This window comes from Danio rerio, chromosome 16 (assembly GCF_049306965.1).
Source record: "Danio rerio strain Tuebingen ecotype United States chromosome 16, GRCz12tu, whole genome shotgun sequence".
NCBI lineage: Eukaryota > Metazoa > Chordata > Actinopteri > Cypriniformes > Danionidae > Danio > Danio rerio.
In genome coordinates this window covers 4268401-4292313 of record NC_133191.1, presented here as the reverse complement: position 1 = coordinate 4292313, position 23913 = coordinate 4268401, and the positions used below count along the sequence as shown (strand labels likewise).

The 23913-nt window shown below is 36.0% G+C and overlaps 1 protein-coding gene across 1 annotated transcript; it reads right to left on the bottom strand.

The window, feature by feature from the left end:
* Nucleotides 1-1963: 1963 nt before the first annotated feature.
* Nucleotides 1964-22474, bottom strand: LOC101882255 (uncharacterized). The gene is made up of 9 exons (XM_005158881.6): nucleotides 22255-22474; nucleotides 18257-18317; nucleotides 15875-16168; nucleotides 12736-12764; nucleotides 10154-10249; nucleotides 9911-10073; nucleotides 7653-7717; nucleotides 7467-7565; nucleotides 1964-6765 (listed from the first exon to the last, which is right to left on the bottom strand). Exons 2-9 carry the CDS (start codon nucleotides 18315-18317, stop codon nucleotides 6514-6516), a joined length of 1059 nt encoding a protein of 352 aa, XP_005158938.1. The 5' UTR covers nucleotides 22255-22474; the 3' UTR covers nucleotides 1964-6513.
* Nucleotides 22475-23913: the final 1439 nt, after the last annotated feature.

Here is a 23913-nt window from a genome sequence, read left to right as displayed (position 1 = left end):
CCACACACACTCATTCACACACACACTATACGGACAATTTAGCCTACCCAGTTCACCTGTACTGCATGTCTTTGGACTTGTGGGGAACCCACGCGAATGCAGGGAGAACATGCCAACTCCACACAGAAACGCCAACTGACCCAGCCGAGGCTCGAACCAGCTACCTTCGTGCTGTGAGGCAAAAGCACTACCTACTGTGCCACCGCGTCACCTATTTATTATTTTATTTATGCAGGAATTTGTGGATTTTAAAATACATTTATTTATTTATTTGCATATTTATTTATTTATTTGCATATTTATTTATTATTTTATTTATGCAGGAATTTGTGGATTTTAAAATACATTTATTTATTTATTTGCATATTTATTTATTTATTTGCATATTTATTTATTATATTACTTATGCAGGAATTTGTGGATTTTAAAATACATTTATTTATTTGCATATTTATTTATTATATTACTCATGCAGGAATTTGTGGATTTTTTATACATTTATTTGCATATTTATTTATTATTTTATTTATGCAGTAATTTATTGTTTTTAATGTACATTCATTTATTTATTTGCATATTTATTTATTATTTTATTTATGCAGAAATTTGTGGATTTATAAATACATTTATTTATTTGCATATTAACTTGTTTATTTGCATATTTATTTATTATTTTATTTATGCAGGAATTTGTGGATTTTTAAATACATTTATTTATTTGCATATTTATTTATTATTTTATTTGCATATTTATTTATTATTTTATTTAAGCAGGAATTTGTGGATTTTTAAATACATTTATTTATTTATTTGCATATTTATTAATTTTTTTATTTGCATATTTATTTATTATTTTATTTATGCAGGAATTTGTGGATTTTTAAATACATTTATTAATTTGCATATTTATTTATTATATTACTTATGCAGGAATTTGTGGATTTTTTATACATTTATTTGCATATTTATTTATTATTTTATTTATGCAGTAATTTATTGTTTTTAATGTACATTCATTTATTTATTTGCATATTTATTTTTTATTTTATTTATGCAGAAATTTGTGGATTTATAAATACATTTATTTATTTGCATATTAACTTGTTTATTTGCATATTTATTTATTATTTTATTTATGCAGGAATTTGTGGATTTTTAAATACATTTATTTATTTGCATATTTATTTATTATTTTATTTGCATATTTATTTATTATTTTATTTAAGCAGGAATTTGTGGATTTTTAAATACATTTATTTATTTGCATATTTATTTATTATTTTATTTGCATATTTATTTATTATTTTATTTATGCAGAAATTTGTGGATTTTTAAATACATTTATTTATTTGCATATTAATTTATTTATTTGCATATTTATTTATTATTTTCTTTATGAAACATGAAATACAACTATAATGCAAAAGTGAAGAGTGATGATGTATGCTTGAGGTCAGTGAAGTTATTGACTAAAACTATTAATATTATTGTCTGTGGAATCCAACCCTTCATTATATTCTTTATTACTGTACTGATAAACCAAGATTTTGCATAAATACATGCAATAATCCTAAACAAAAACCTGATCCTGACCCTAAACCTATGTTATGAATGAATATTACTCAGTACTTTAAAGTACAATTATACTGTAACAGAAAAGTAAAGTGCAAAAAAAAAAAAAAGTTAATAGTTAATAAAACAATGCAATAAAATAAGTTTAAACTACTGAAACAAAAAATAATTACAGTTAATTATATTTATTTAAATAACACCACATAAACTAAAATAAAAATCAAAAATGTAAAATTATATTAATAATAAATAATACATGAATTAATTTTCAAAATGTAACATTGATTGTTGTATTCTAGCTAAATTATGAATACAAGCTTGCATCATGCCATGGCATCAAATCTACTCAATAAAACCCCAGTAAAATGTACAAATGAGCAAACAGACCGGATGCTGAGAATATATTTATTTATTTAATAATTCCAAAAGCAATTATTAAGCTGCTTATCATCTCGTATGACTAAACAAATCCGCATTTTCAGAATAAAGCAGTACAGAGCAACAAACATCAATAATCATGAGCTTGATTACTTCATCAGCAGTGTTATTATGTTAAGAAAATCAGCACAGAGACTATATTGTTCTTCTATATGTACACTTACATAATAATAAACATTTCTTCATACAAAATAAAGCTTTATGTTTAAGAGCATGGATTTACCCACTGGTTTCATACGTCCAATATTATAATTTAATGTTCACATTGTCTAATTTCCATGTAAAGTGCATAATCCCTGTGTTTGGCATTAACTGGTTTGCATGTGCTTTAGGGTGGAATCTGCCTGATTGGTCAACCAATTTGTTATTTATATTACCAGTTGGATTATCCGAGCATTGGAAAAATATTCTTTGGAAGTATTTAGAGTAACGTAGAATACAAAATAGCTTTTAAAGAAAGGGATAGTTCACTCGAAAATGAAAATTGACTCACTGTTTACTTTATCTCCAGTAGGTATGAGTTTCATAAAAGAAGATCAACATTCACAGCCATATCACCATGCAGCCAAAGACCGGTTACTCGCTGAAGGCTAAGCAGGGCTGAGACAGGTCAGTACCTGAATGGCAGACCACATAGGTTGCTGTTGGAAGCAGTGTTAGTGAGGCCAGCAGGGGGAGCTCAACCTGTAGCCTGTGTGAGTCCTAATGCCCCAGTATAGTGAAGGGGACACTATACTGTCAGTGAGCATCATGCAAACAGATGTCCTGACCCTCTGTGTTCAATAAAAATTCCACAGCATTTCCTCCATCATGGCCTCCCAATCATCCCCATTGATCTTTTCACACCATATGCTGCACACTGGTGGTGGGGTGAAGAGACCCCCTCTCATGATTGTGAAGCGCTTTGGGTGGATGGCCATGCATGATAAATGCGCTATATGATTACACATTACATTACATTTGAAGGAAGCTGAAAACCGGTAACCACTGACTTCCGTAGTATTTGTCTTTCCTACAGTGGAAGTCAATGGTTACAGGTTTTCATGCATGATAATTGCGCAATATAATTACACATTGCATTTCAAAGAAGCTGAAAACTGGTACCTATTGACTTCCATAGTACTTGTCAATCCTACAATGAAAGTCAATGGTTACAGGTTTTCATATAGGATCCATGCGCTATATACACATTAGATTTGAAGGAAGCTGAAAAACCGGTAACCATTGACTTCCATAGTATTTGTCTTTCTTGTAGGAAAGACAAATACTATGGAAGTTAATGGTTACAGGTTTTCATACATGATAAATGTGCTAATTAATTACACATTACATTACATTACATTACATTTGAAGGAAGCTGAAAAACCGGTAACCATTGACTTCCATAGTATTTGTCTTTCTTGTAGGAAAGAAAAATACTATGGAAGTTAATGGTTACAGGTTTTTATACATGATAAATGTGCTAATTAATTACACATTACATTACATTACATTACATTTGAAGGAAGCTGAAAACCGGTAACCATTGACTTCCATAGTGGTTGTCTTTTCTACAATGGAAGTCAATGGTTGAAGGTTTTCATACATGATTATTGCGCAATATAATTACATTTGAACGCAGCTGAAAACCGGTAACCATTGACTTCCATAGTATTTATCTTTTCTACAATGGAAGTCAATAGTTACAGGTTGTCAAATATGATATATGTGCTATATAATTAAACATTACAGTACATTTGAAGGAAACTGAAGACCGGTAACCATTGACTTCCATAGTGTTTGTCTTTCCTACAGTAGAAGTCAATGGTTACAGATTTTCACATATGATAAATGCGCTATATAATAACACATTACATTTGAAGGAAGCTGAACACTAGTAACCATTGACTTCCCTAGTATGTATCTTTTCTATAATATAAGTCAATGGTTACAGGTTTACATACATGATAAATGCGCTATATATTTACATTTGAAGGAAGCTAAAGACTGGTAACCATTGGCTTCCATAGTATTTATCTTTCCTACAATGGAAGTCAATGGTTACAGGTTTTCAACTTTCTTCAAAATACCTTCTTCTCTTGCAAAATAACTTCAACTACATTTGTAAGAGAGATTAGTGGTAACCATTGGCTTCCATAGTATTTATCTTTCCTACAATGGAAGTCAATGGTTACAGGTTTTCAACTTTCTTCAAAATATCTTCTTCTCTTGCAAAATAACTTCAACTACATTTGTAAGAGAGAAAGCAAAGCAGGTTTGAAACGAGTGGTGACAATATTTTCATTTTTAGGTGGACTATCCCTTTAAATGCTCAAAAACCAAACAAAATACATGTAAAATGAAGCTTCGCATAACTCTGTGATTGACTGTAATCGAAAATCATCCACACATGCACTCTAAGAAAGCCTGTGCAAATGTACAGCGTTAAAATGAAGCCACTTCCTGCACTTATTCTTCACATATATTTTTTGTGTTATGTGTTTGACAGTTTTGCAGTTGGGAAAAATAGAGTAACGCTACTGTCATTTCTGTCCTAGAACATTATCCATTAACAAAAAGAAAGCAAGAATTAATCAAAGATTCATCATTCAGTAGATATCTGAAGAAAGCCTCACGTTTGTTAATATATTCTGTCTAACTCTGATATCCAACATTTTCCATCTGACATACACTAACTCTCTAGGGATGCCCATAGTGAAGCTTTTATTATGTATAATTTTGGCATCTATACACATATATATACACACATACACACATTCTGCTTCTCACACAAACACCTTCATTCGCTTAAATCATGTAAAAGTGACAGTAAAAGAAGTACAAGCAGCTTTAAAACACACGCACACTCTCCTAACATGAAAACTGCTGCTTCCCTGGATTGCCTATTAAAGGGATAGTTCACCCACAAACCTTTATTTGTTTTGTTTCTGTTGAACTCAAAAGAAGATATTTTGAAGAATGTCAGAAACCGTTGACATCCATACAGCTGTACTTTAACGATATAAGCCCATGATCTATAGAAAATGGCACAGGAGCACTTAGAGCGTATCCGAATCCACTTTTGCAATTTTAAGGAGGAGGAACAATGATCAGTGCATCTGATGCATAGTCTAAAATTGTGGTCCTTAATGCCTTGATTAGTTTTGCTTGATACATGCACTGACTATCCATTATGACATTATGCAGGCATTTTTATTTACAGTAATATTCTTTAACATTTTAATCCTTGAATTTGTCATATTTTAATATGTTTGTGTGCTGCTGCGCATCCCTGTGCTTGTAATAAGCAAAGTGTATGAGTGTTGTGGAGCCGCCTATCACTAACACACTCTTTAAATAACCCACTGTTGTCACTGACTTTAGAGCAGCTTTTAGTTGACTGTCAATGGTGTGGTCTATTTCAGTTGCCTTAAAAAAGAAACTTGTCAACAATGAACCTTAACCCATGGGTGCGCAAATGTCCAAAAATACATTATTGTCTTAACTCTGTCTTTATTGCCTTAATTAGTTATGTTTGGTACATGCAATATCTATCCATTATGACATTATGTAGGCATTTTTATTGACTGTAATAATCTTTAAAAAAAAAATTTCTTGAGTTTGTCATATTTTAATATGTTTGTGTGCTGCTGCGCATCCCTGTGCTTGAAATAAGCAAAGTGTATGAGTGTTGTGGAGCCGCCTATCACTAACACACTCTTTAAGTAACAAAATAAAAACTGTGTCGTTGACTTTAGAGCAGCTTTTAGTTGACTGTCAATGGTGTGGTCTATTTCAGTTGCCTTAAAATAGCAACATGCCAACAATGAGCCTTAACCCATGAGTGCACAAATGTCCAAAAATACATTATTGTCTTAATTCTGTCTTTATTGCCTTAATTAGTTATGTCTGGTACATGCAATATCTATCCATTATGACATTATGTAGGAATTTTTATTGACTGTAATGATCTTTAGCATTTTATTTCTTGAATTTGTCATATATTAATATGTTTGTGTGCTGCTGCGCATCCCTGTGTCTGTAATAAGCAAAGTTTAGGAGTGTTGTGGCGTCGCCTATCACTAACACACTCTTTAAATAACAAAATAAAAACTGTGTGAATGACTTTAGAGCTGCTTTTAGTTGACTGTCAATGGTGTGGTCTATTTCAGTTGCCTTAAAATAGCAACATGCCAACAATGAGTGGACAAATGGCTGCAAATACATTTGCTATTTTAACAACATGACACAGAACATAAAAATGATACCTGATCCAGGCTTAAACTACCAAAAAAAAAACATTTGCTTAGTGCCTGGCTTTGCATTCTGCCCGGTGCATGATAGGGCCCAAAGTAGGACAAAAACAGAAGCTAATGGTTCCCAGTTTCCAGCATTCTTCAGAATATTATCTTTTGTGTTCAACAGAGGAAAGAAACTCCAACAAATCTGTGGCAGGAAAACTTCTAGTGAATCAATTTTTTAGCTTTTGGGTGAAGAATGCCTTTAAACGTGACTTTGTTGTACTCAAGTAAAGACTCTGACTATCCAGAGGAGCAGTATGGAGGCCACGATGAGCGCGGGAGACTGAGGACTTCTGGTGGCGGAGCTGGGCATGTTCACATCACCTGTCAGCTTCAGGCAGGTGCTGGCAGTGGCGTTACAGCACTCCAGGTAGCAGGAGCCAGTGACGGAGGTGGAGCAGGCGGTCATCTTTCTGCAATCTGTACTGCAGCCGGCCTCCCAGGCCTCGCTCGTGCCAGAGACCGTCTTCTTCAGCTGGGGAAAAAAAGAGACTTGATTTAGCCTGGCATGGGCCGCTATAAGATTCTGATGGTGTGATAATCTTGGATAAAAATGTCACGGTTTCAAGGTATCACCAAATTTTAATTACAGCTCTAAATAAGTTATTTTTTAAACATCTGGGTAAAAAACAGCCACTTTTTTCACAATGTTAAGAAACATTTATAGTATTTTGAACAATAAACATTCTTCTATTAATTCATTTTCTTGTCAGCTTAGTCCCTTTATTAATCCGGGGTCGCCACAGCGGAATGAACCGCCAACTTATCCAGCAAGTTTTTAAGCAGCTGATGCCCTTCCAGCTGCAACCCATCTCTGGGAAACATCCACACACACACACACACTCGTACACTGGACAATTTAGCCTACCCAATTCACCTGTACCGCATGTGTTTGGACTGTGGGGGAAACCGAAGCACCCTGAGGAAACCCACGCGAACGCAGGGAGAACATGCAAACTCCACACAGAAACGCCAGCTGAGCTGGGGATCGAACCAACCCAGCAACCTTCTTGCTGTGAGGCAACAGCACTACCCACTGCGCCACTGCTTCGCCCTACTGGTTTTCAACATTCTTCTAAATATCTTTATTGTTTCACATAAAAACATTTTTTTTTTTATTTGGGGTGAACTATCTATTTAAAGACATTGATCTAATAATGAACATAGAGAGTGTACCATGCAGTAATCCTGACCCACGGGACAGAAGTTTGGTGCATTCGATGCGGTTTTGTAACATGCTGCTCCATTACAGTTGATGATATTACACTTCTTGCCCTTTTGGGAGTAAAGAAATCAAAAACAAAAGTCAAAAACTGTTAGCAAATGTTTCCTTCAGTGTCAGATGGCTTTGTGTGCTCTTACATTGTTGGCTGGGGTGGTTGCAGCAGTGGACTTCGTGGTTGAAGTAGTGCTGGTGGACGTTGTTGCTGTTGATGACAGGATTGCAGTAATTAAACAGTCAATACTCAACGGTTACCATCAGTGTTGAGTGTAATACTGGGCTACAAAATAACTAGTTACTGTCATTAAAGTCTTGTTTTTTTATATAAAAATATATTTTAAAGAAGAGTTGTGTTTCATAACTAACATTTATAAACATTTATTAAGAGGATTGAACATGTTGAGTGAGAGATTAGTTCATGACAATATATAGTATTGAAGGAAGCCGAGTAATTATATACAGAGCTCAACATATACAGTCAAAATTATTAGCCTATTTATAAAATATTTCCTAAATGATGTTTAACAGAGCAAGGAAATTTTCACAGTTTGTTTGATAATATTTTTTCTTCTGAAGAAAGTCTTATTTGTTTTATTTCGGCTCGAATGAAAGCAGTTTTTAACTTTTTAAAAGCCATTTTAAGGTCAAAATTATTAGCTCCTTTAAGCAATTTTTTTTTTCTGATAGTCTACAGAACAAACCATCGTTATACACTATACATTAACTTGCCTAATTACCCTAACCTGCCTAGTTGACCTAATTTATCTAGTTAAGCCTTTAAATGTCACTTTAAGCTAAATAGAAGTGTCTTAAAAAATATCTAGTAAAATATTATTTACTCTCATCATGGCAAAGCTAAAATAAATCAGTTATTAGGAATAAGTTATTAAAACTATTATGTTTAGAAATGTGTTGAAAAAATCTGCTCTCCGTTAAACAGAAATTGGGGAAAAATAAACAGGGGGGCTCAGGGGCGCCTGCAGGATTTCATTCCAAGGTACGCACAAATCCAGCACCGCCCCGCCCCCTTCGGATGGCTGTTATTTCAGTATTCAAACATTAAATATTGAATGCATCAAGTAACATAAAAACGAATATTTTTTTTTTATAATTTAACAAAATTCTGCTCTTTTTATCTTTGCAGTTTTATAATTTTATTTTTGTTAGTTGTAATATTTTATTGTCTTCATAATTAAAGCTATAGACAAAATCCTGAATGACATTTTAGAAAATATTTTGCGTACCCAGTATATATTAAAGATCACCGAGAAAAACAAAACAAAAAACACAGAAACATGTTACATGCCACATAAATGTCCAAATTATATTTAACTGAATCATAAAAAAAATTTGTGAAAATTGCTCATCTTATTTTTATAAAACATTTTTTTTTTTTTTTAGTAAAAACTCTACCGACATTTAAGAATCCATATTTATTTTATTTATTCATTAATTTGACCTGTTTATTGGTGCATATATAGGCTATAATTTAACTCATACAACCGTACCTTGGACAGCTACAGTGCCACTTAAGCTTTCAAACACAACCCCAATAAAGTAATGAAAGATTAGACTTGCTCTGGTGACGGCCGACATCTCAACAAGCCGTAACCGTCCTTAGGGTGGTATAGCCGGCATTAAATTACAAAACAAGACGTCTGGCTTTACTCAAGTGCAACTATTTCCTCGTTGTTCAAAGAGTCTGCAAGTTCGTGTTGGATATAGTATGTAGGATTGTGAACATCAATAATGTTAAGCGTGTCTTTATTCGATGCACAGCAGAAAAAAAAGTCTTTCAGCAGTGCATGTAGCTGTTGGTTTAGTTCTCAGTGGAGAAACAACCGTAACCATACCCAAGTGTTCTCAGAACGATTTGGCACGATAGTGGAAAAGCAGGCAGCTGTAGTGTACACTGTTTAATAATTAATTTAAATTATGTCACAAATAAATAAATAAATAAAAAGCGGCTTTAATTCCCGCCCTCTCATGGTAGGTACGCACAGTACCTACAGCTGCAGGCGCCACTGGGGGTGCTGATAATTCTGTCTTCAACTGTAAATGTAGGTGTATATGAGTGTGTGTGTTTTAATTGAACCATTATTTAACCAGAAATTACTCTCTGAGATTAATAATCCCTTTCACAGGAGTGTCCTGGCAAAAATAAGCAGCAAGACCAGAGTTTACACACTTTACAGGACAAACTATACATTAAGAACACTTAAAACAATGAGGAACCACCCCTCAATTGCTGAGTGATCATCTTAAAATGATCTAAAATCTCATTTTCTTATAATTTCAGTTTAGACTAAAGAATATCCCAAGCGGAGGGAGCTGCGTAAATAAAAGCCTTCTTAACTAATTCAGCACAAACAAAATAGAGACGAGAGACTGAGTTTACCTGCAGTGCTGAATGGATTGGAGATGTTCACCATGGTGTTGTAGAGACAGTTGGTTGTGTTGCAGCAGCTCAAAGTGCAATTGCTTAGAGTCGTGTTCCCACAGGACATACCACACATGTTACTGCAGCCGACGGAGTAACTAGCGTCCGATTTGATTGTTATCTGAAGCACAGCGAAGCAGGAGGATACTCTTTAAATCTTTAGTTCACCAGTGCATGAATTGATTATCCCATCAGACTCACCTCACAGTAGTTAGAATTCAATGGGCAGGGCTTCGCTGTCGTATTGATGTACTGGTTGTAGCAATCTGAAGTGCAAACAAATGCTGGACAGGATGTCTTTGTGGACAAACAAAAAACAAAATTGCCATTGAAACATTTGAAGTTTCTGTATCCGTACATTGCTTGCAGCTCGGACACTTATTTTGGAATCTGCCGATGGCACTGGTTGATGTTTCTTTAGTGGTTTACATGAAATCATACATAACATTGTTTTGGAGATATTTAACAGTCTTAAAAAGAACCTTTTCAAGACTAAATGACAACATTTGAAAACACTCTACACACTGCTAGTGAGATATATTCATTATTATGAAGTAATATTGTTTGTGCTCACAAGGGACAATTTAATAATACATTATAGACCTTTTTCTTGGAACGCAAAATTACCCATGATGCTTTGCTTGTATGCGCAAGGAAAATGCGAAGAACTTCCGGTCGGCAGCTGATGCGTGTAAACAGTCACATTTGGACAGCTTTGAAACGGTAGTTATAATTTATTTTACCAGCTTTTATCATCTTTGAACTAATCCTGTTGTCCATCAGCACCATCTGCTGGACTGATCATTTAAAGAAATGCGATCTAATAGGATGGAAAACAGCTGCTGTGAGGCGTTTCCCCCTCGTTGTCAGACGGCATCTTCTGCAGTTTAAATGAAGCCTCGTCATCGCTAAAGTCAACATTTTCTCTTCATTTCAAATATATAACCAGCCCAAACTAATGTAGTTCAGCAAAATGTTTGACACACACACGTAGCCTGTACTGTGCCACTGATACACTGATTTAATAACTGTGACAAAGTGAAAATATAGGCTAGAGTCATTTCGAAATGACAGCTCCCTGCTAAAAAAATCCAGCTTAAACCAGCATAGGCTGGTTGGCTGGTTTTAACTGGTTGACCAGGCTGGTTTTAGAGGGCTTTTGGCCACTTCCAGGCTGGTTTCCAGCCATTTCCAGCCTGGTCTTAGCTGGTCAGGCTGGGAGATGACCAGCCAAATCCAGCTAAAACCAGCTTGACCAGCCTGGTTTAAGCTGGATATAGCTGGTTTTGGCTGGACTCCCAGTTTGGCTAGGCTGGTCAAGCTGGTTTTAGCTGGTCATCTCCCAGCCTGACCAGCTAAGAGCAGGCTGGAAATGGCTGGAAACCAGCCTGGAAGTGGCCAAAACCCCTCTAAAACCAGCCTGGTCGACCAGCTAAAACCAGCCAACCAGCCTATGCTGGTTTAAGCTGGATTTTTTAGCAGGGAGAAAAACACAAACCGTGGTGAAAACAACACACGGAATAAAACACAAACGGCTCGCGATTAGAATGAACAGCAAATCAGCCAGCAGAGGATCAATAACAGACTTTTATTGCTCATTTTTGTAAATTGCACGACTTACATAAGTTTCATGCTAATAATACGGCTTGCTCTATAATGCAGCAAAGTATTGTGTGTGTGTGTGTATTGAAGAGCCGCTGAGCTAACAACTGACAGGCGGGGAACACAAATACACACTGTATTTCTGACGGCAGACACGTGAACTAGGAGAACGTTTTTCTCGTATTTCTGACGCGCTTGAACCACATGTGACAGATTATAACGGCTTTAACAGACACATTTCTAAGTTGTGTGTCACAAAAACACTCTGCTATATATTAAAAACGTTATTAAAACCCATTTTCGGAGTGCAAATTAATAATAATAATAATAATAATTCCTTACATTTATATAGCGCTTTTCTGGACACTCAAATCGCTTTACACAATGGGGGGGGGGGAATCTCCTCATCCACCACCAGTGTGCAGCATCCACCTGGATGACGCGACGGCAGCCATTTTGCGCCAGACCGCACACCACACGCCAGCTGATTGGTGGAGAGGAGACAGTGATGCAGCCAATTGAATATGGGGATGGTTAGGAGGCCATGATGGACAAAGGCCAGTGGGCAGATTTGGCCAGGATGCCGGGGTTAAACCCCTACTCTTTTTCGAAGAACATCCTGGGATTTTTAACGACCACAGAGAGTCGGGACCTCGGTCTAAATTAACAGTTGTACACGCTGTAAACGGAAGTTTTTAGCATTCTACCGAAAGACGCTGGTCGCTATGGCGCCCTCCATGCAGCAGCCATGAAAAAGGTCTATAATAACAATATGCGGTGGACATGATAGTGCATCTTAGCCGCATGTACAATAGGATCACTAAAACTCAATTTGAAAATGTACGTAGACCTCTCTAACGTAACTTCATGTCTCCGATTTTATGATGGTTAAATTAGGCTTTATACTTTCTCACAACAGCGGCCGCTGGGAAACATTCAGAACTGTGTTGGAATTCAATTCACCTCCATTGTTAACAAATGTGTGCAAGCAGGAAGTGTGTAAAGTAAACTGATCTAGTCATGTGACGTCTGTTGCTTCATTTAAAAGGTGAGTTTCTTGCCCAAAGCCAACAAAACTTTCAGAGCTTCCCGAAAGAAGAAGAAAGACACGATCACAATGGGATTAAGTGCGTTAATAACAGGTTAAAACAGAACATGCTGTATTTTTGACCAGAACTCACCATAGAGAAATTTCCTGTTGTTGCGTTACCTGAAACAGCAGAAAAACACAGAAGCATACAAGAAAGATTATATATGTATACATATATATATACATATATATATATATATATTAGGGCTGTCAAAATTAGTGCATTAACACACGTTATTAATTTAAAATATTAAACGCGTAAAAAATTACGCAAATAACGCAGTTGCAGTTTTTTTATTTCCTGTTGTGGCGTGTGTTCAGGGACGGTGCGTGCATAGAGGCGACCTAGGCGGCCGCCTTAGGCATCAGAATAGTGAGCGAACCCCCCCCACCGGTCCTCATTTTCATCCGCTACATCCACCCCCTCCCTCACAGTCCTTACTTTCATCAGCAAACCGGTCACTTTCTTTTTCACTTTCTGGTTGAGGACGTCGTGATTGCTGTTTGCCCTAGAGCGCCAGTTCAGCTTTCTCTGGCCCTGCGTGTGTTTAACGTACAAAGATTTTTGAATAAGACCAACGACCCGCTATTCAAATATAGCCTGTGTTAGTAAATACGAGGCTATTTATGAAATCCAGGCATAACACTGTATGACAATGTTTCAGATGACTGTTCTAGAGCCTACAGCTAATCCATCTGTCAGATTCTGGAGTGCATTACAGCTCTGAAGAAAATTACAAATGATCTTAAATAAAACAAATACATGTATATATATGGTGTGTAAGTATATAACTTTACTCACCTGGGAAATGGTGGTCGAGCGAATGGTTTGTGAGCACAACTAAGTGCACACAGCATGTCATATCATCTGATAATTGTAGGAAATTATTCCCAAAAGCAACTGACCGTGCCAGCCACATAAAACAACATAAAAATACGATGTATATGCCGAGTTCAGCAGCTAATCAGCCGGAATCAGCTGAAGTGAAGTGACGGCGATTAGTGAGACCTAGCTGTCACTCAAGCGGCCACACCTTTAATTATGGAGACTTAAAATAACCTAATATAAACAAAACTGATGAGATCTAAAAAAATTCACCCCCTCAGCATTGTCATGAAGGGTAATATTAGCTATATGAACCAAAATCAAACTATAAACACCTTTTTTCTGCTGTAAAGTTGGTCATTTTAACATTAGGCTCAATAGAAGTGTGGAGCCAGGACTAGCCGAATTTTGAGTAATTGCAGTTTCAGTACATCCGTCTTGGCTTCACGAGGGAGAACAGGAGGTTGCCGCTTGGTTTGCAATGATTTTCTCTAAGTTATACAAAGTTTAACTCAACATTTTTAGTAATTCTCATTGATGTAGGTTGACATGACTGGAAAAGTTAATTCCATTTCAGGGCTCAACAATAAGGACTGCCCGGTGGCCCGGGATCAGCGTGAAAGACACTCGGGACAGTAGACAGGATTGCTACTGGCCCCTAACGGCCAGTAACAATGAGCATGTTTTTTTTTTGTAACCTGGTTACAACCAGTACAGCGAAAAGATGGCAACATGGCGGCAAAATTAAACAATGAGGCTAAAAGAAAAGGTCTGTTTCTGAAGTCTTAGAAGCAGACAATTACATGGGTACAAAATTAAGAGACTGAAATAAATAAATAAATAAATAAATAAATAAATAAAACAATTGTCAGTTTGGCAAGCCATTTTTAAAAATATTTTTAAAATTGCATTAAAATACCAGCACATTTTTCATACTGCTCTTTCATTTGCATAAAATCTTGAATTTTGCTCATTATACACTTATTAACATACTTAAAATGTTTAAATTCTAGATTCACAGGCATATTTTTGCCACTATTTAAAATATGTGGCGAAGGAATAGCTATTAACTTTTTAGTTTTTTTGGTGGGGCCAGTGAAAATTTTGGCAGGGCAAGTAAAAATCTCAACCAATGGCCCGATCGGACCCGTATAAAAAATCCTTAGCGCTGAACCCTGCATTTAACTAAAGAATTTAAGGCAGCAAGTTTGTTGTACAGAAAACTGTAATTTACAACACAAACCCAGACATTACTATCAAAAATGTCAACAAAAGTTGCTTTTCCAACTTTTAAAAGTTGTTGAAAAGACAGATCAAAGTCCTATTATGCAATCCATAAGCAAAATACACGAAAAAACAATAATAGATATATGACAAAACAAGGAGAACTTGTTTTACAATGCACGGATGTTGGAGATATTCATGCAGATATTCATCAGTACTTGCTGCAGTAACAATACAAATCCTGTACAGTAAAGTTTTACAGTACAACTAAATCATTCATAAACAATGTTTATTTCATTTCTTATATGGTATGTGGGTTACCATGATGGTGTTTTGTAGTTGATTTATATTCAATCATTCACTCGGCTTTTATCCATCATTGGTTGCCACAGCAGAATGTACCACCATCTATTCCGGCATATGTTTAACGCAGTGAATGCCCTTCTAGCTGCAACCCAGTTCTGGGAAACACCCATACACACTCATTCACACACACAAACTACGGCCAATTTAGTTTATTCAATTCACCATTGCGCATGTACTTAGACTGTGCGGGAAACCGGAAAACCTGGAGGAAACCCATGTGAACATGAGGAGAACATGCAAACTCCATACAGAAATGCCAACTGGATCAGCCGGGACTCGAACCAGTGACCTTCTTGCTGTGAGGCGACAGTGCTAACTACTAAGCCACCATGTGTAGTATGATTCTCTGTTAGTTCACTATATGATTTAATTTGATTGATACTGTGTAACAATATATATGATTTGTAGACAGGGGCGCCGCTAGGGGGGGGTCCATACGATTCTGAGGGCCCATACGTTTAGGGGGCCTCCAGAGACATAATAAAGTGCCCGCGATACCCCCCCAAACCCCCCCCCCCCCCGGGTCTTCACTTTCATCCGCGATCCATTCCCCCCACCTATAACTTACATCTGTGACACCCCCAACCTCCCCAAAATACAACAATACAATAGTCAGAGGGCCAGTGGCGACCAGCGGGGCCCCTGTGTGCAGATGTTACTCCTTTAAAACAGCTGTGTGTTATTACTACATGCTAATGAAGTCCAGTAATTTACAGTGAAATTCTCAATATATTTAACATTTTTTTACTCTATTTTTTTAAAATACATTTTTAATGATTTTTAATTTTTTTTACAGCAAACAAAGAAAATATACCTGTACTGTTGCCAGATAACATCGTAGAGTTAGAGGAAGTGTATGTGCTGAATGAAGTCACTGAAGAGATGGACGAGGCCATAGATGTGGTCTGTCCAGTAGAGGAGCTCAGACCTGTACTGGCAGACTGAGATGATGATGATGATGATGATGATGATGATGATGAGGAAGATGAAGATGTTGGAGAAGTGGATGATGATGATGATGATGACGTTGTAGATGCTGTTGTGATGGGATCCTGAGGCCTCACTACACACAGCAGACTCATTTGCATTAGTAGAAAAAACAGGAAGCCTGTTGGACAAACAGATCGACAGCAAAAGTCTGTGACGGACACTTAGCTACTGTATTTGCATGTGGTGAAATGTAACTCGTCCAGCTGAGAAATACATGGAAAAACATGTACGCTAGGAACACAAGCAGAACGAGTCAACATGTAAAGCAGTAGAAGCTTCCAATAAAATTGTTCACACAGTTGAAGTCAGATTTATTAGTCCCCCTTTGATTTTTTTCGTCCATTTTTTTAATATTTCCTAAATTATGTTTAACAGAGCAGGGAAATTTTCACAGCATGTCTGATAATATTTTGTCTTCTGGAGAAAGTCTTATTTGTTTTATTTCGGCTAGAATAAAAGCAGTTCTTAATTTTTTAAAAGCCATTTTAGGCTCAAAATTATGAGCCCCTTTAAGCTATTTTTTCCCGACTGTCTACGGAGCAAACCATCATTATACAATAACTTGCCTAATTACTCTATCCTGCCTAGTTAACCTAATTAACCTAGTTAAGCCTTTAAATTTCACTTTAATATTATGTTTAGAAATGTGCTGAAGAAATCTCTCAGTTAAACAGAAATTGGGGGAAAAACAAACAAGGGGGCTAATAATTCTGACTTCAACTGTATATACACTGTAAAAAATATGTTAATTAACTGGTATGTTGTGATTCACGAGTGTTTTCTGTTTATTTACGGTTGTGAATTGCTTTATGGGATGTAGGTCGTCGACTTTTGATGTTGAAAATTCAACTCTACAGTTTAACAAAGTGACTTTACTAACATTTTAGTAGTTTTAAATAATAAAACGATAAGAAATAGGTCTAATTTAAGTCTGTAAATTTGTAGAAAATGTGCTGCAGGCTATTTTTATCAGAAGGTTTTTGTAGAGTAATATAAAACTGAAGAGTTTAGAGGCAAAAACCTCTAAATGCCGTCTGAAATTTCCATCGAAAATGAACATTTTCTTCAACCTCCTTTGTTTATGTTGATATATTTTACTTTATAGACCAAAAGAAGGACTTTTTCTTTGCCATATTGTAGTGATATTACTGAACATACACACAGGAGCCTGATAAAAATATTTCTTTTAGAGGAAAATTTCAGACGCCATTTAGAGGACTTTGCATCTAAACTCTTCAACTGTAAAAAAATCCTGCTCTGTAGAAAATTATATGATCCATTAGTCCTGACAGCATATGTTTTCAGTTCATTCTAACTTATTCAACAAAGTTAACCATGTTGTAACTTCATTTTATAAGATAAGCAAGCTGTTTTAACATAATGTTAGTTCAATGGACGCATAAGATTAACTTGATTCAACTTAAAATTTTAAGGCAACCAGGATTTTTTTACAGTGTGGTTGCCTTCAATCTTTAAGTTGAATCAAATTAACCTTATGAGTCCATTAAACTTACATTGTCAAACTGAATTAAAAAGTTTGTGTTATGATTGATTTAGTTTAATAAGTTACAATGACCTAAAACATATGCTGTCAGGACAATTTTTTTTTTACAGAGCACCAACCCAGACAATATACAACACAATCTCACGGCAATTCGTAACTTTTTGATTTAGTGGCTAATTCGTATGAATTCGGACGATCTAATTCGTACAATTTAGTACGATTTGCTCATCTCCCAATGACAGTTGGGTTTAGGGGTGGGGTTAGGTGCCACGCCTCCTTTTAAAATCATACAATTTTTACGACTGAACTCTGAACTGAATTAGCCACCTAACTGGCAAAACGTAAAATACTTACGCTTTCTCGTGAGATCAGGCTGCAGTATATCAGTTTAAACTATTATAAATGTGAATAAAAGTCATGTTTTCAAACTTTTCAAGGTTAAAAGTTGTTGGAATAAAGAACAACATCTCATAGTGCAATTCAAAAGCATAAACAGAGAAAAATAAAAACATGAATCACAAAATACGGAAAACTAATTCACGGATATTTTTACACACAAGCAGAATGAGTGAGATTGTAAATATATAAGCCCTGTATGTATATACAATGCGTTTATAACAATTCAAATCAAGCATAACATTTCATTTAAAATGAAAAATATAAATCTGAACACAGAAACCATGAGACGGTATAATAACAAACCTGTTTTGGAAGACCTCGGTGTCTTGCTAGTAGCCATTCCACTTATTCCTCCCAGCATCATCTGAAGGCATACACGATTTGGCAAAACGTTACAATAAGGCTTTATTAGTTAATGTTAGTTAATACATTAATTACAACATTCTTTGCTAATATTAGCTAATGAAAATAAAGTTGTCCCTTGTTAGTTCTCGCTAACTCACAGTGCTTTAATTCAGGGATTCTCAATTAGTGGGCCTCAGCGATCCTGCAGGTAGGCTGCGAGAATATTAGTAAATGTTAAATTATGATTAATAAATGCTAGTTTTTGTTCATTATAAGATAATGTTGGACATTAATGACATTGATGAGGTCAATTTTCCTAAACATGCAAGAGATCGATTTTTCTTTTTTTCTGGAGTGTTTCACAATCTGAAACATTGTCATGACTTTTTAATATTTTTTTTTTCATCTACGTTAAAGTTAATTACCCACAATCTGCATTATAAATCAGAAATAAAGACGAATTTAATGAAAGTGTTCATCAAACAGCCAGTGTGTCGCTATCAGAATATTAATATAATAAAAGGCGTAAGCTCTGTGATTGGTCGGCTTGGTAGCGATGACGAGTCTGGGCGTGACCGAGAGCTTCGCGAATGGCACGAGCGATTGTTTACAAGTGTGGAGTCCCATGAAACTATTAGACTGTTGTTGGAGACCCTAACAACCAAATATGACCCTATTTCATGTATAATATGGGCTCTTTAAATAACCGTAACAGTTATCAAATAAGCTTCTCCTGCTCACCAAGGCTGCATTCATTTGAGCAAAAATACAGCACACATTGTAAAATTGTGAAACGTTATTGAACTATAAAATAATAGTTAGTTTAAACAAAGTTTATTATTTAATTTAATAAATTATTCCAGTGATTAACTGATGAATTTTCAGCTTCATTACTCCAGTCTTCAGAGTCACATGATCATCTGAAATCCCTCTAATCTTATTTACTACTATTATTATTAATGGTGATAGTAATAAAAGCAATAATGACTGATTTCATTTGAAACTACATACAATAAGAAAGCAGTTATTTACAATTTTAATGAATCTTTAATTTATTAACATTTAATAAATGCTACCTTGGAAAAAAAAATAAAACATGAAAAATAAAACTGACCCCAAACTTTTGACCGGTAGTGTGTGCTTCAATACTACAGAGAAAGAATAAAAAACCTTCAGTATTTTACATGACTATACATCATAACATGTCCAACTTTGCCTGCACATTAATCACTAAAGGTGGTTTGCATGCATGATGCTGGAGACAAATTTTCATGCAAACTTGGCTTGTTATAATAGCCATTGCGGAGCGTATCTAACCTCCCATGACCTTCGAGCATGATCTTCTGCTTTGATGGTGTCAATTCCTCCTAATAGATGTCAATTGTTCAGCCGAAACAGAGCCACATTGATTGGCTTTCCGCGGCTGCATGCATTTGAATGTGAACTAAGCATCTCGGTGTGTTACATCAATGCTGAAAAATGACAGAAGTGGCAATCCTTGCTTTAGTCTCTGTGGCCATAACACCGGTTGATCGCTACAAACGTCCCCTTGCAACGAGCCCGGCACACAATTAACAACTTGTTTGTTCGGTGCGAGTCCCTCGGGCGTAAGTGCAAAGCACGGCTTGTTACCCGTTTCCCCGTGAGGGGGTGAACAAACCCTTCAGGAAACTACCCTGGAAACAAACCGCGACTTGCATGAAAACATGCGATGCAGGCTTCACACCCAAGTGATCAGCCTCTTTCTCAATCCTCACTGTAGCATTGAGCATCTGCGTCATGCATCTTGCTTTCTAAACTTGTTGTCTAATCCTGCTAGCATGGCGTACTGAAAATATCGCTGGCTTTTTGACAACATGTGTTTCTCAAAAAAAATGCCTGGGCACATTGCTTTTGTTCCTCTTTTGTAAGTGGCTTTGCATAAAGGCGTTTTCCTAATTGCATAAATGAAAACAGCCAAACAAACAAAACAAAAGTAAAGAAAAGAAAAGAAAGAAAAGATGCATGTATGCAGGATTTACCTAATTCTACATAAATCTCATTAATATGACAAACAAAAATGAATGTGTCATTCATTAAAACAACACAATAACAGTATTTTACTGAATAACTGATTTATTTTATCTTTGTCATGATGACAGTAAATAATATTTGACTAGATATTTTTCTACACACTTCTATACAGCTTAAAGTGACATTAAAAAGCTTAACTAGGTTAATTAGGTTAGCTAGGCAGGTTAGGGTAATTAGGCAAGTTTATTGTATAACAATGTTTTGTTCTGTAGACTAATGAAAAAAAGCTTAAAGGGGGTAATAATTTTGTCAATAATTTTTTTCTTTTTTTAAAACTGCTTTTATTCTAGCCGAAATAAAAAAATAGGACTTTCTTCAGAAGAAACTTTCAGACATATTGTAAAAATTACGTTATTTTAGGGTTATGTTGTAGGTTCCACATAACAATTCCTTCATGTTGCCCCAACACAAGTCGATGAATTTAATATTTTTTTACACATTTTAGTGGACATAAAACAATGAAGTTGTCTACAAAAAGATCAAAAATTGTGTTGATTCAGCTCATTGTAAATAAATGAATAGGTATGAATAGGTATATATATATATATGTGTGTGTGTGTGTGTGTGTGTGTGTGTGTGTGTGTGTGTGTGTGTGTGTGTGTGTGTGTGTGTAAAAACTGTAAAAAGTCTGTTATTTTACATTTGTTTTTTGTTATTTTACGAAAAACTTGTAAAATAACGGCTGTTAAATTACAGACATTTACCGTAAAATAACAGACAGTAAATCACATAAATTTATCGGAAATTTAGGTCAATTTCTGTAATTTACTGTCTTTTATTTTTTGGTAAATGTCTGTAATTTAATGGTTGTTCTTTATCTTATTTTCCGGCACCCCAGCTGCAGAAAAAAAGTAAAATAACGGATTTATTTTACAGCGTATTTATACATTTATATATATATATATATATATATATATATATATATATCTCGTCACCTTAGAATTGTAAGGTTCTATCTGCATTCTAAATGATTTTGAGATATCGAGCTTCAAAGTTTTTGCATTCCATAGCAAACAGTATGTGTGTAACATTTGTTTTTTAAATAAAAAGTCTTAAAATGTAAACAACCTATAAAATAACGTCCCATAACGTAAATAAGTTGTCATTTAATAAGAATATGTCAGTAACTCAATTTTGAAAAAATTGTCAGATAGAACCTTATACACTTTGAAGTGATTAATTGACTTTTACTTAGTAGAGTTAAAATTATTAAGATGTTCTATCATGTGCATTATTTACAACATTTATTTAATCACTCATTTTTTTAAGTAGTCAACTTCTTACTTTCAATGGGTTTCCTTCCGAGTAAAATAACTAATCTTACAGCAAGCTTTATATATATAGCATTTCACTAACGTTTATTTGTTTCATCATGTAATAACCTAAGATGGGACTAAAATGTAATTTTTGAAGTAAAACAATTCAATATGTGTCATTTTTCATTAGATTTATTTTTTACAAAATATTGAAAAATTAAACCTATCAACACAGCTGTCTAAGTCGAAGTTAATTAGTCACATAATTAAATTCTCACATTCAGAAAGAATCTAATGAGAATTTCACCAACCTTTTTATCTAATCAGTAATATAATTTGTGTGATAATCTCTCAAGACAGATAAACAAGTCTCTATTGCATTGAGCAAAACAGATAAAAACAAAACGCAAAATCAAGAAATCTCAACAGACACAGCAATATTTTCCAAATAACCACATCACTTTTTCCACCTGCCATATGCAGGATTTAGCCTCATCTTATCACCTGTTACTACGCAACAAAAAGCATCTCCTGCCAAAATACACCTAGACCCCACATATGGATCCAAAAATGCAATTCTACATCAAACGGCACAATTAAAACGGTATACTGGGAGATGTGGCTTACCTTGTCTGTACAGTTGGAAAGCAGGGATTAGACTGGAGTTGCAGCAGCTGTGGGTGAAGTTAAGAGTGCCAGTCTGACCCTCTACCCTTCCCTCTTTCTCTCTCTCTCTCTCTCTCTTTCTCTCTCTCTCTGCTGCTATTTGTTTCTCTAGAATAGTGACATCAGAGGGAAGCTTTACTAATAAGTGGAAACTCTGGTGGGACTGGTCTGCTGATTGTGTGCCTAAACTTGGATCAAGAGCCATGTATTTATCAAAATGATGCTTTCAGTTCTCAATCTCTGTTGATAGAGCTAAGCTGAGAGTCAAGATGTTGAAATCCCAAAGAGAAAATGGGCTTCACAATGGTCACAATGGCTCAGACCCATTTAATACTACTACTACTACTACTACTAATACTACTACTACTACTACTAATAATAATAATAACAATAATAATAACAACAACGAAACTAATATATATTATATAATCATTTTGAACTAAACCCAAATAAAGCAATAGAAAACACAGTGAGTGGGGGTGGCACTGGAGGTGAGGTTTCATGTGCAGCTTTATTGTAATCCGGATAGTCAAGCAGGCAGAGGTCAAGACAGGAGTTAAAAGAAGCATAAGAAGATAGAGTAATCTGGTAGAGTAATCCGATAAATAGACAAAGGGTCGGGCCAGTCAGCAAACAATCATAAAAATACCAAACAGTCCAGGAGTTGACAAAAAGACAAGCCAAGGTGGTGTGCAGAACAGGGAAAATAAGACTGAGGGTGAGTGCTGCTTATTTGTGCAGGTGTCAGTATAATCAAAGTACCGATCAAGAGTTTCAGATTCATAGACCCCCTCAAGACAGTCCAGGAGGCAGGTGGAGCTGAGACCTGACCTGGAGCATGGAGCTGAGGCAGGTCTGGTTCAGGAGGCTTTGTCGGACCTGAAGGCTCTTGGTCAGGAGGTTTGCTGTCAGGTCAGACAGCTCTGGTGGATCAGGAGGGTCTGAGTCAGGAGGCACTGGTGGGTCAGATGGACCAGGAGGCTCTGGGTCGGAAGGCACTGGTAAGGTCAAATGGCTCTGGTGGATAAGGCAGCTCTTGTGGGTCAGAAGACTCAGAAGGCTCAGAAGGTCAGATGACTCTGGTGGATAAGTCAGCTCTTGTGGGTCAGAAGACTTAGAAGGCTCAGTAGGTCAGATGACTCTGGTGGACAAGTCAGCTCTTGTGAGTCAGAAGACTCAGAAGGCTCAAGGTCAGATGACTCTGGTGGATAAGTCAGCTCTTGTGAGTCAGAAGACTCAGAAGGCTCAAGGTCAGATAGCTCTGGTGGGTAAAACAGCTCTTGTGGGTCAGAAGACTCAGAAGGCTTAGATGGTTAGATGGCTCTGGTGGATAAGACAGTTCTTGTGGGTCAGAAGACGCAGAAGGTTCAGAAGGTCAGATGGCTCTGGTGGGTAAAACAGCTCTTGTGTATCAGAAGACTCAGAAGGCTTAGATGGTTAGATGGCTCTGGTGGATAAGACAGCTCTTGTGGGTCAGAAGACGCAGAAGGTTCAGAAGGTCAGATGGCTCTGGTGGGTAAAACAGCTCTTGTGTATCAGAAGACTCAGAAGGCTTAGATGGTTAGATGGCTCTGGTGGATAAGACAGCTCTTGTGGGTCAGAAGACGCAGAAGGTTCAGA

Excerpts from the sequence above, each read along its gene's own strand:
- LOC101882255 (XM_005158881.6), bottom strand. The coding sequence starts at position 18,317 with ATGATGCTGGGAGGAATAAGTGGAATGGCTACTAGCAAGACACCGAGG. Across the intron at positions 10,250-12,735 it reads CAACAGGAAATTTCTCTATG|ACATCCTGTCCAGCATTTGT; the intron begins GTGAGTTCTGGT and ends TTGTCCACAAAG. Across the intron at positions 7,718-9,910 it reads CAATCCATTCAGCACTGCAG|CAACAACGTCCACCAGCACT; the intron begins GTAAACTCAGTC and ends TGTCATCAACAG.